We start from the raw sequence: 13261 nt of genomic DNA, 5'->3' as shown, positions 1-13261 counted from the left end.
TTTCAAGGTTCAAGCAATGACACATCACAATTGTTAATTATTTGGTAAACTGTGACTTTCTTGGAACAGACAAGTTGTTAGTGACCCATGTTCATGTGTCCATGGCTAATATGTTGTTATCTGGACTGTTCTGAAAAAAAAGAAATCTGTGGACACTGTTGGTCTGAGTTGGGTACAGAATGGCCGAGGCAGAACCATTCTTAGCAGGTGAGCTGCATTTGATATCTAAGTTATTAGAAAGTGTCTTCATCTATAATTTGATTATGGCTTTTCCTCAGCTGGGAGGTGTTATCTTGTTCTATACATTATCGGTTCTAAATCTAATCATTGTAGAATTTTTAAAAGAGTTGTGAGAAACGATAGCATTAGGTACTCTACCAACACTGATAGAAAAAACTTGGCTGAAGAGCTTGTCATTACAGAAGTAGAATACTGGAGAGCGTGTATTTAAATGCCAACCTGCAGAAGCAAAGGGCCAGTTGATGGTTTATGTTAGTATCAGGAATGTACTAAATCCTAAAGAGATTGACCATTTATTTTGGTAGCCATCTCATTTGAAGGTTCTTAAAACTAGCAAGAATCTAGAATGTTACTTTGACTTGGTGCTCTTCAGATTCCATCTTCGGAGCTTTTAATTTCACCACACCTGACCCAAATGGTTTAAATTAACACATTGTATGTTTTGCAATTAAGAGAATGTGCCTATAAGCCACTAGTCTTGGTGAAGCATATGGTGATTTAGACTGATTATCCTCCAAATTTAAGGATCTTGACTTTATTCTGGAAAAAAGTTCTTACATGATATTTTGTATTATTTCATAACATTTTAGAATATTTACGATGTCAGTCATATAAACAGTGGTTGGGAACTTAACATAAGCTCCATGTTAAATGTTAGGTGACCAAAGCAATAAGGGGGTTTTGCCTTCAAGGACTGCATTGTCTGAGGAGGCGGGGTGTGTGCAGGAAAATATAACTGATGCCAAGTCACTGTGATAAGCACCACTTGAAATGAGGATCTTGGTACTTGCTGTTCCCCCTGAAGTGCTCTGGCTGTAAATAAATCATCCTTAAGGATGGTGCTCAATTGTCACCTCCCCTATAAACTTTTCCCTGACCGTGTATTTAAAAATAGCACAAACATCCCTCCTCTGCATTCCTTATGCTCCTTGCCTGCTTTATATTCTCCTTAACATCTACTGGCACCTGATTTTATCTTCTTTTTCAGTTTCATCTCACTAGAACAAACTGAGGGCAGGGTATTTTTGTTTACTACTTTATCCCCAGGGTCTAGAACAGAGCCTGGCATTTGGTAAATGGTCACTAAGAAATATAAAAATGAATGGAGAGTTGGGACAGACAATTCAGAAAAGAATTGCTTAAGCTAGAGGAGAAAAGAATTGCTTAAACTTGGAACAAAAAGACGTAGCCTCAGTGTTAGCCAGAAAGAAGACCTCAGGCATCCCAGACAGTTGGCAAAATCGTGAAGAATTTGCCTGCTGTATCTTAAGGACCTATTTTGTTTAAGCACTGTCTATGATTGGTATAAAGTCACTTTTTCAGATACTTTAGAACTTATTTTACAAGTCAAACTAAGTATCAAAAGTTCTTACTATTTGTGATTATTACCAGTGATGTATCCACATCTCTGTTGTGATGTCATCAGATCACCTCAGGTGAAGGACAGAACTTTAGCTATCTTGTAACTTTACTGTTAGATTATCAATACTTTTATGTTGCTTCTTGTGTGCTGACATTAGTATGTTTTATCCAGCTTGTTTGTTCCAGTTAAAGGTCAGAAGAAGGTAAAACTTCCAATGGCCTTATGGAGAATGTATAATAAAACAAACATACCCGCTGTTCAAGTTAAGAAGTAGAACAAGTTATTCAAGTTAAGAAATAGAACACAGAAGCCACCTATAGGTGGCTTGAATAAATCCTCAATTTATTCAGTTTTTTCTTTCCTTGGGTAACTTTTATGAATTATCTGGACTTTTATATTAATCATCACCTGCATGGCATCCCTGTAAACACAGTATCTTGTTTTGAGCAACTGAGAAGCACAAATCTAGCTCAATGAGGGAAGTAATTGCTACTGTTTGATCAAGGCATCCTTGAGAAGATGAGCTGAATAGTTTCTGAGTCTGACTTCAGCTCTTAGAGTTTACAAGAGCCCCATGTGTGGTGATGTTAGTGAGCCAGGTGATGAGTGAGTCCTGGGAACACAAGTGACCGTAGTTGAAGCATCCTGAATCTCCTGCCAAACTAGGCTTAGCAATTGTATGCTCATTTTATATTTTATGCTTCTATACTTATGACCTCTCTCTGTCTCTGAAGAGATGAGTGCAGAACTTTCCTGTGGAGTGAAATGAGTATCCTCAGCTTATCTAGACATGTGAGTATGAAGGGTGAGAAGGCACTTCGCTGGGATTTCGTCAAGCAAGCCAAGTATAGAACAGAATGAGAGCCAGATATATATAGGACATGCTATCCTCAGATTACAAAGGCAGTGAATATCTAGGTTATGACAGCCTTCAGCATGTCTGTGTCTTTAGTTCCACTCCTCCAGTCTGAACTGGTTGCTTCTCTAGTTCTGGTGCCCAGCTGTTATCCTGGGAATCCCCTTCTCTACTGAATGGCTATTTGCTGTATCTTTACTCACCTTGTTGTAGAGTATATCCTCCAGTAATTCTTGAGACAGAGTACATGGGATGTAAACTTTTTGAAAGCTTACACGTCTGGAAATGTGTTCTACCCCCATATTTGATTGATAGCTTGGCTGGGTATAAAACTGTGGGTTGTAAATAATTTTCCCTCAGAAGTTTAGAGAATTTTTCCCCATTTATTTCCATTTTTACTATTTGTAAATCTGAAGCCATTCTGACTCCTTATACTTTGTATGTTCCTTTTTTTTCCTCTAAGTAGGATCTCTGTCTTCAGTGTTCTTAAATTTTACAATGATATTTATTGTTCTAGACATATTTTCATTTGTGTGGGTGTCCTCTCAAACAGGAGGCTGGGCTTCCCTGGTGGCGCAGTGGTTGAGAGTCCGCCTGCCGATGCAGGGGACGCGGGTTTGTGCCCCGGTCCGGGAGGATCCCACATGCCGCGGAGCGGCTGGGCCCGTGAGCCATGGCCGCTGAGCTTGTGTGTCCGGACCCTGTGCTCCACAACGGGAGAGGCCACAACAGTGAGAGGCCCGCGCACAGCAAAAAAAAAAAAAAAAAAAAAATGTTAAAAAAAAAAAAAAAAAAACAGGAGGCTCATGTCCTTTCACTTCTGGAAATAGTTTTAAATTATTTTAATTTCTTCCTTGCATTTTCTCCTTTTGTCTTCTGAACTCCTATTATTTGGAGTAGGACCTCCTGGACAAGTACTCTAATTTGCTTATGTTTCTCTCCATTTCTATGCCATTTCACTCTACTTTCTGGGAGATTTCCCTAGTTCTATCTGCCAACCTACTGTTGAGTTTTTAATTTCTAAGAGCTTTAATTTTCCTTTAAATTTCTCTTGTTTACTTTGGGCTTACATGCTAGAGATTTTCCTCAGCTCTTTGGAAATTCCTGTCTGTTTGTTCATGATTAAGAGTGGAGGACGAGAACACTAGGAACTCTGGATGGGTAACATTGGTCGATTTTGAGCTTTTTTTTGTAGGGTGGTCTGGGTGAGCTGTTTGGGAATCTTCCCAATGTCAGTATCTTTAGCTCTTTCTCCATGGAATGATTATATTCCCAGGGAAGCTTCCATTCTGCCTTGAGAGTAAGGGTCTGGCAGGCAGAATTCTGTGACCCAAGTAGAGGAAGGTGGGTATGGGATATTCTCTGCTTCCAGCATCACTGCTCATGAGATTAATCACTAGATTATATACATACACACACACTTTTGTGTGTGTGTATGTATAGGTGTATATATATACAGTTAATCCTCATTAATCATGGAATCCCTATTTGCAAATTCACCTCCTCACTAAAATTTGTAACCCTAAATCAATATTCATGGTGCTTTCATGGCCATTCACAGATATGACACATACCAGTTAAAAAGTTGAGTCAACCAACACACATGTTCCCAGCTAAGGTAGAGCAAGGTGATGCTCTGCCTTATTGTTTCAGCTGTCCTACTATAAACAAGTGTCCTTTTTATGGTCTACTTCGTGCCATGCTTTTCATAATTTTGCACTTTTTCTTGGTGATTTCACTGTTTAAAAGGCTCCCAAGCATAGTGTTGAAGGGCTGTCTAATGCTTCTAAGTGCAGGAAGGCTGTGATATGCCTTATGGAGAAAATATGTCTATTAGATAATCTTCATGCAAGCATGCATTATAGTGTGGTTGGCCGTGAATTCAATATTACTGAATCAACAATATATATATTTAAATAAGGTATCTTGAAACAGATTCATAAAACAAGGTTGTGTGTTGATATACAAATCCATTCGTATAGTGCATTATTTGAGAGTAATGAATGAGTCAGTATTTGTTCATTTAGTGCTTGCAGGGATTTATGGAATGTAACTAGCACAAATAATGAGAATCAACCATGTATATGTGTATATACATCTGTATCTGCCTACCCATGCCTTCAGCTTTGCCTCATGTTGACTCATGCACAGACCTCCTTTCATCCTTTCTGGAGAGTAGACTTCTGCTAGAATTGGAGAAAGACAATCACCCAGGGGCTGTGGGATGAAGGGGGGCGTTCTAGGAATCTTCACTTCTTTTTAGAAAACCTTCTCCCTGATATTTTAGCAATCTCTTCTTCCTCCTCTTCACGTATCCTGTCCCTGTGTCAGAGGTATGTGCTGCTCCAGGGGTTTTTGTGATTTTGAAGGGCTCTGCAGTGTAAATCTGGATGGTTCTCAGTTTTTTCTACCATCAGCCTGGGAAGTGGATTTTGATGTAGTTTTATGTCCTCCAGGTTGGCTACCATGGTCCATCAGCTTTCCAGATTCCAGTTTTTTTATTCTTGTCCTCTTTCCTCCCTGTCCTGGTCCTCCATGTTTCTACATCCCTTTACTGTAGTGTTTTGGGGGAAAGCAAAAATAAGATGGAGTGTTCTCTTTGCCATCCTAACTCATTAGTCTCAGTTCCTTTTTTTATAAGTCATGTTCCTGAGATAATAAATTTCAGCTAGTATGCCACCCCCTTTGCCATAAGGCCCTGGAAGATGTCAATATTGCTAATATTTGCATGTCCTGGACTGCAAAGAACTTAAAAAGAGTTTCTTGACTCACTGACAGCTAAATGAGAAAATGTCTTCCTTTTTCCTTCTCTGTAATGCCTTTATAAGGAAATGTGGATTGGTAGGTATCTCTACAAAGCATTCTTAACTTCCAGCTCAGAAAGAGAATGTCTAGTCTCAAGTAGAATTTCTTCCAATTTCATTACAGCCGTAATCCTCTCCAGGTTTCTTATAAAATTTTTGAACTGAGATCTTTGTAATGCTTATTTTTTCATTGTTAACATACTAAACAAAACTGTTGATCACTTCCAGATCACTTTCCTCATTTTAAAAATTGTCTTAAGATTATGAACCAATGTATAAAAACAATAGCCACTTTAATAGTCTACTGAGACTCCAATTAGAGAGGGTAAAGTTAGAAATAGCTAAGTTAATACACATTGTTTTAGAATCTTTTCTATCAAAAGGGTTTTTTTAATGTCATTCTTTTATTTTTTAACAGCAATGCATAATCTTTATAGAAAAATTGAAAATTTAGGAAACTAAAGAAGTAGTCACCTTTTTTCTTACCACTCAGAGGTAATTACTGTATATTAAATGTGTAATGTGTGTGTACCATATATATATGTGTATATATCCTTCCAGTCTTTATTTGTAAATAAAATTTTCCATGTTACTCTCCCACAAATCATTTTTAATTACTACATTCTCATTCACTCATTGGCAACCTACTTCTGTAAAGGCCAGAAAGTATAATTTTTGGCTTTGCAGGTCATAAGGTCTCTGTTAAAACTACTCAACTCTGCTGTTGTAGCACGAAAACAACAGTAGATATTTTATAAACAAACAAATGGGCCTGGCGGTGTACCATTACAACTTTATTTACAAGATCATGCAGCCTCTGATTGGGCCCACTGGCCACAATTTGCCAACCCCTAGATATGTAAACTTTTAATTTTGACATAATTCATGAAAAGTTGCAAAATATTACAGAGAGATTCCTGCACTCTTTATCCAGTTTCCCCCAAGTTACATCTTCACTACAGTACAGTGTAAATACCAGAAAGTTTGCATTGGTATAAGGAGTGTTTATAGTTCCATACCATGTTATTACAGGCATAACCACCACCTCAGTAAAGATACAGAACTGTCCCGTCACCCAGAGGTCTTCCTCATTCCACCTCTGTATAGTCACAGCCACCTCCCTCCCTGACCATCCCTACCTCTTAGCAGTCACTAATCTCTTTTCCCCCTCAAACTTGTCATTTTGAGAATATTTTACAAATGGAATCATACATTATGTGACCTTTTGAGATTAACTTTTTTCACTCAGCAATGAGATTGAGTCAGTTTGTGGCATGTATCAGTAGTGTTCCTTTCTATTGCTGAGCTGTGTTCCAGGGTATGGATATAGCACAGCTTGTTTAACCATTCATCTATTGAAGGGCATCTTGGTTGTTTCAAAAGATTCTTTTAAGGTTCTGTTGATCTCTGTGTTTGGTTCTCCATGTTCCCTTTCTTCCTCACTGTCAAGCTTCCAAGTTGAATGTGGTTCAGAATGTGGTGGTCCATCTATCTCAGGTGTTCAATTGAGTCTTATTGTATCTGTCATTATTTCAAACGCATTGAATTCAGAACTCACTGATTTAAACCAAAGGTCATTGATCCTCCAGGGGCTTCCATTTGCTTTGCAGGTTAGTAGTGATACAGTGTCTTTCTATTTATGGTGATCATTGAGTAAATAATCTTAATACTTGTAGAGACAGAGACTCAAGTTTGAGTTTCGTTGTTACTACTTACTACCTGTTGTCCTCAAGAAGTCACCTAACCTTGAACCTTCATTTTCTTATCTGTTAAAAAAAAAAAGTATCAACCCCATTTCATAGGATTGCTGTGAGGAGTTAAATGAGATTACATAGGAAAAGTGTTTGGGGAACAGGAAATCACCCTACAAATGTTACAGTAATAGTCATAAAAGTAAGTCATCCTTCATTAGTATTTTAGAAAAAAATAGCAGTTTTGTAATTAGGATGAGTAGCTTTTATTAATAAGTATGTGGAGAGGTGGGATATCCTTGCTGGAAAAAAAAGAAAGAAAATTAAGACCCAGTTCTTATAGAGTAAGAAGGCCAGAAGAACAGAGAGGAAGAGTGGTATTTCTGTATGCTGTAATGGATGACCTGTGCTGCAAATATAATACCATCTGGCAGATGTGAGAAGAAATCATTTAAATCAACAGTGTCTGTAATGAGCTACCATCTGATTCCTGTTAATCAGGCCTTCCTTTTTCAAACTGTCTTCCCATGGTTTCCATGACCCTGTTCTCTCCTGCTTCTCCTTCTGGCTTATCATCATCATCTTCTTGGCCCTTAAATATGGAGTTCCCTGGGGATCATCCCTGTACTTCTCTTTCCATGACCTCTTCCCTGGCAATATCATGCCTTTACATCACTCTCCAAACAAAGCCTACATCTGTGTCTCTAGCCCTGACCTCCCTCATTTCCATCCTGCTGGCTGGATGACTGTATCTCAAACTCAGTATTTCCAAAGCTGAGGTCATTTTTCTTACAAGATGGCCCTTTTCGAATTCTTTATTTCTATCCATAGTTCTACCGTCTTCTCAGTCCCTCAGCATTCTTCTCTCTGTCACCTCCCAAATCCCCCCACATCTAGTCATCTTATTGATTCTTTGACCACAGTTTCTCCCATTTCCTCTTTCCTTTCCATTTCAGGCCTACATCTTCTGCCTTTTAACTAATATCCCACTTTCCATCCTCACCACCATCCATTCATCCCTCCTCAGCTTTGTCACATAAATCTTCCACAGCTCTGTTCAGGTTCTTCCTACTCAGTGTCCTTGATTGCTCCCCTTGTTTGTAGAATAGAGCCCAAATGGTTAGTCTAATACAAAATCTTCTGCATGATCAAACTGCTCTTTTAATCTTATATACTCAACTCCAGATGAACTGAAAGGCAGTAATATGAAACAAATCTCTTATTTTTCAGAATTCCACAAAGGTTTGCTTTTCTAACTTCATTTAAAGTAATTTATGGGCATACTTTCCTTTTCTATGCTGGACCCATGTATGGTTTCTCTCAGTATTCCCACAGAGTTACATATGGCAGGTGTTTAATTATTTATTGAATGATTGGTCCTATGGTAGAAACTCAATTCTTGTTTGACCCATACATGTAACAAGTAATTATTGAGAACCTTACTGTGGGTCACGTACTTTGAGGCATTGGGATATAGTGGGCACAGTCAGTTTTTTTTAAAAATTTGAGTTTATTCTTCATTTAACTTGGAAAACACTACAATAATTGAATATTTTAAAAAAGGCAGTAGCAAGTAGTGAGCGTATTATGATTGTAGGCCTTCACTCATTCTCTACTGCATATAAAACGTCAGCAGTGAATGTTCTTCACAGGCCCCATGAAGAGATCCTGCACTAAGCACCACCCCTGGGATGATGTTCTTCATCCTCATGTGCTTCTCCATTGTATTGGCTCTGTCTTTTCCTGATTCGGAGCAAAGCCCACCAGTTCTACTTGGTCCATTTCATCCTCTTCTGCTTCCTTCCTCTCAGGTAGGAGTTTTTCCGGCAAAGAGATTTATCAAGAGAGAGAAAGCCATTCTCAGGAAAGTTTACCTTAAATTCAATGACTAGGCAACCCTTTTCATACTGTCCATGATAAAATGGCATGCCTTCATTTAGCACATACATGGCCTTACATTCTAGTAGCAGTCTTAAAAGATGTTACCATTGGATTATTTATGACTTCATACTAGGGTATCAACTTTGTACTTAACGTCTAAAGCTAAGCTATCAGGCAGTTAGTTTAAGAATATATTAAATATTAAATAATTATACTCTAGTTGCCTGAAGCATATGGAATTTATCTGTTCAGTGAAGTGAGAAGTCTAGGTTAGGAGAAGAAAACGGGTGAGTTTTACAAAGGATCTTCCTAATAGAAGGAAGTAGTTGGAGAGGGGAAAAGAGAGTGAGGATATCAAGCTATTGAGGTCTCCTCCAGTTAATCATTTCTTCTCGGGCAGGCAATTCTGTGAAATTAACATAATGTGCTCTTGGATCCTATACAGATGGCAATCAGGAATTATTTCCCTGTGAAGTCTGTGGAAGACGCTTTGCAGCAGATGTTCTGGTAAACATAAAGACATTTTGTAGATGTGTTTCATTGGAGTTAAATGAACTGTCAAGTCAGTGAGGAGGCCACAGTGGCAAAGATTAAAGACAGATGTGGAGGGAAAGCAAGGGGAGAAAAGTACATAACCTATGGCTGGCAGGCCCAGAGGACACTTAAGCAGATCAGTGCTGCCCCATTCAAAAGGGAACTTATTAAACATGGTCCTCTTACTAAAAGGAAGCCAGATGAAAGTATCTTGGCACAGCTGATTGTCTCTTGAGAGGTTTTGGCTCTTTTGCCTTTTCTATAAGCATCAAAAATTCAAATTTTAAGGCCAAAGCACCAGGGAAATTAGCTAGTCAAGAGGAATGAACATTGAATTTGGAGCATCTGGAAACTTGGCTTTTAGCCTCAAATTTGTCACTAATTCTGACAAGTCCTTTAACCTCCCTCTGTTTCCTGCTTTGCCACGTATAAAGACAGAACTCTCCAGTTTCAGGGGTTTTATGTAATTTGAACAAAATGGATGTAAGGCTTGTTCCAAGACCTAATTGTTAATTAGATTCAAGCTAACTGCATGTCAGGTCCCCGGATTGATGCCTATAAAGTTGAAGAAAAGCTTGATTTATTTCAAAATTAGGGAAACAGACAGGTAGTAGGCCCCCCATATTATGAAGGAGTTCCCAAGAAAAACGATTTAAAACAAAAATCTAAGATGATAATGAACTGTTGGGACATTTAGGTCAAAGAGACTTGTTTTGAACTTAAAGAATTTGGACTATAAACCTGACTACATTTGGGGCAAAAGACTACCAAATGAGGTTGTAGGTTTTATTTCTGTGGGGAATTTAAAAGTGAAATATCTGTTCTAGTTAACCGCAGCTAGAGTTTGCTGGATCTAGAAGGTGAACTCACAGGGCCTGTTGTATCCCAACAATCCAATAGGGAGCTGCCTTTGCTAACCCAGGACTGCACCCCATGAGAATGGATTTGAGACCTAGAAGGTACCGTTTGAAGAGGGATCACTAAATGCCAAGTATTCTTGGGTCCTCTTGAGTTTTACTTCATTGACCCATTTCTAGGCTACAAAGAGCATTTGATCAAGTGGTCTGCTCTCTCTCTCTCTCCTTCAGTTTAAAGTGGTATGGCTTGTTCGTAGCCAGGTGCAGTGATTTTCATGGAGCCTGTATTTTTTGGGTCTGGACAAAGCAACTGTATAAGTGATAGCTATTATGAGCTACATGACCACCAAGGAAGAGGACTTAAGAGTGGAAGGCAAAGATCCTGGCATAATCCCACAGTGGTGCAGTGCAGACTTTATAAAAATGGTACACAGGCAAAGCTCTGCGTGCTGGCTCCCTGGTTTTTTTTTTACCAGAAATGCTGAGTACTTACAGGTCTACTGCCTGGAGTAGTTTTCTCTGCCGCTTGTCTTAGTTTTCTCTGCCGATTGTCTTATAAGTATTGTAATATTTTAAATTTTAATATTATAAGCTTAGATTTGCTCTAAAATAAATGACTTCATGAATGTGAAATGTTTGGACACACTAAGGGAAAATGTCTTCATAACTTAAATGGAATTGGTGTATTTTTCATTCGTGGTATGGTTGTCCCAGTTGTTTCTTGCAGATGTTCTCAAATATTTCTTTGAAACCTCTCCACTCCTTTTCAGGGGTTAAGTGTTTTGATTTGCTGTGTGTAGAAAAGTAACCCAGTTAAACTCAATTTTGAAATGTTGAGTGGTAAGAAGAGTTTTTCTGAGAAGGTTCCACTGGTAAGAAGCTAAGTTTCCCCTTGCTGTATGCAAAGAGTTCCTTCAATATGATGGGAAAACAATGTTAAGGTTATTGGGACTCAATTCCTGGATGACGTGCTTTTGGAATTTAAGAGCAGTGAAGGCAGGAAACAGAATAGAAGAAATAAGAAAAGTTCCTTGGCTTCAGTGAGTACCTAGCCGTATATCAGAAATAATTTATTTCAACTTAAACTAGAAAGTTTGCCTTTTCAACATTATTTAATGCTTGGAACTATTCATTGAGCCCAAGTGATAGAGTTAAATATGTAAGACCAAATTTTAAGTTAGTTTCTTTAGCTGAAGAGGCCTTTTATTGACCTTGCCCAAACACAATATCTCGTTATGTGTAACATGGGTGAAGAGAGCCAGATGGATTTGCTCTGCTGTGATTTGAGAGTTAGAGAATGAACTTGGCTCTGAAGGTGCAACCCAGTCACTGCAGCAGGGGCTGCTTGAGTACACTGAGGCATTACGAACTTTGTGATTGTACATGTTAAAAATTTTAATCCCCACTCCTTCTTTTCTAGGAAAGGCATGGACCAATACGTAGAAAACTGTTCAACAAAAAGCGTAAACCTTTCAATTCCTTAAAACAAAGATTACAGGGCACTGACATTCCCACTGTGTGGAAGGCTCCTCAATCCAAGGTACTATCGATATCTTCCTTGCTGTTCTTGATTATCTCCTTCAGTACATTAAAGCCTTTTTCTGGCTCTCTGGTTTCATTTTTGCTTGATAATGCAGTGTAATGTCATGTAAGTATAATCCACCTTTACTGTTTTCTTTTTAATCATGCTCACTTAGATTTCCAAATGTATTTCAGATACTTTCCAGATGTGGCAAAAAAATCTCGTTTATATTTTCATTAGAGTAGCATTAAATCCAGCAATTAACTTGGAAGACAGTCATTTTTAATCTTACATTTAAGTCTTCCTTTAAAGTTTTGTAATTTCTTTGTTTTCCTGATTGTTATTTTGTGTTTTCCCTCACTATTGTGACTTGCAACTTTTATTACTGTATTTTCCAAACCTCTTTTGATACTTTTGGAAAACAAATTCTCTTTTTTCTCCAAATTTCACAGTTCTGTTTCTTGTAAGTTCAAATCCTAGCTTTAAAAAAAATTATAATGGTGAGATATATAGTCTAGGTTAGTATACGTTTTATTTTTTTATAGCCTCAACCCATGAGAAAATCTAACTGGAGACAACAACATGAAGACTTCATTACTGCGATTCGATCAGCAAAGCAGTGTACACTAGCCATTAAAGAAGGCCGGCCTCTCCCACCTCCATCCCCTCCGTCCATCAACCTAGGTGTGTGTCCAGTTTGGTTTGCTTTTGACATTTTACTCTTAACCAATTGAGGCTATGCTTGATTTTTGGCCTAGTCATTATGCCTTCCTCCTATAAACTCTAAAATTAACAATAGTAATTAAATTATATAAAAGTAAATTTATCATAAAATTTATGTTATCATATTCTTTTCAATTCTGTGTAAAGATTCTGTGTTTCCTTCTAACTCTACCTCAACATGAGTGCACCACTGTACCCAGTGTCATGGCATTACAGAACTCCAGGGGATGCCCCTCACATCTTGGTTTATGAGAACGGAGCTGGGCAGAGCAGTTTAAGCAGTTCTGTAATAGCTCCATAGCATCAAATACCCACAGCTCTTTTAATTTTTTGAGATAAAAATATAAAATCACCATTTTAACCATTTCAAGTTGTACAGTTAGTGGCCCGCAGCTTTTTTACCCTAAGCTTTTTATTTTGAACATTTTCAAATATACAGAAAAGAGGAAGGAATAGTACAATGATCACTCATATACCTTCCACTTAAATTTGACAATTTGGACATTATTGTCATATTTTTTCTCTTTCTGTTTTTTTTTGTGAGGGGGCACAAATATTTAAAAGTAAGTTTTAAACATCGTCACACTTTACCCATAACTATTTCACCATGCATTTCTTAAGTACATTTTTCTGCATAACCACAGTACTATTATCACACTAAATATATGAAGTCATATTTTCCCAGTTATCTTAAGAATGTCTTTTGAAGCTCTCTCCTCACCACTCAGCCACAATCCAGGATTCAGTCAAGGTTCATGCATTTTCTTTTGTTGTCTCTTTAGTCCCTTTT

The 13261-nt window shown here is 38.0% G+C and overlaps 1 protein-coding gene across 1 annotated transcript in view; it reads left to right on the top strand.

Annotated features, from left to right (window-relative positions):
- Nucleotides 1–139: 139 nt before the first annotated feature.
- ZC2HC1B (zinc finger C2HC-type containing 1B) overlaps nucleotides 140–13261 on the top strand; it is a 33955-nt gene continuing 20833 nt past the window's right edge. Inside the window, exons 1-4 of the mRNA XM_065889151.1 lie at nucleotides 140–207; nucleotides 9281–9342; nucleotides 11647–11766; nucleotides 12294–12432. Coding sequence (XP_065745223.1) covers nucleotides 180–207; nucleotides 9281–9342; nucleotides 11647–11766; nucleotides 12294–12432 — 349 coding nt within the window. The 5' untranslated portion in view covers nucleotides 140–179. The remainder of the gene's footprint in view (nucleotides 208–9280; nucleotides 9343–11646; nucleotides 11767–12293; nucleotides 12433–13261) is intronic.

The sequence above is a fragment of the Phocoena phocoena genome, chromosome 12, assembly GCF_963924675.1.
Source record: "Phocoena phocoena chromosome 12, mPhoPho1.1, whole genome shotgun sequence".
Classification (NCBI taxonomy): domain Eukaryota; kingdom Metazoa; phylum Chordata; class Mammalia; order Artiodactyla; family Phocoenidae; genus Phocoena; species Phocoena phocoena.
Note: the sequence above shows the minus strand (reverse complement) of the source record. Positions and strands in the feature narration are given on the sequence as shown.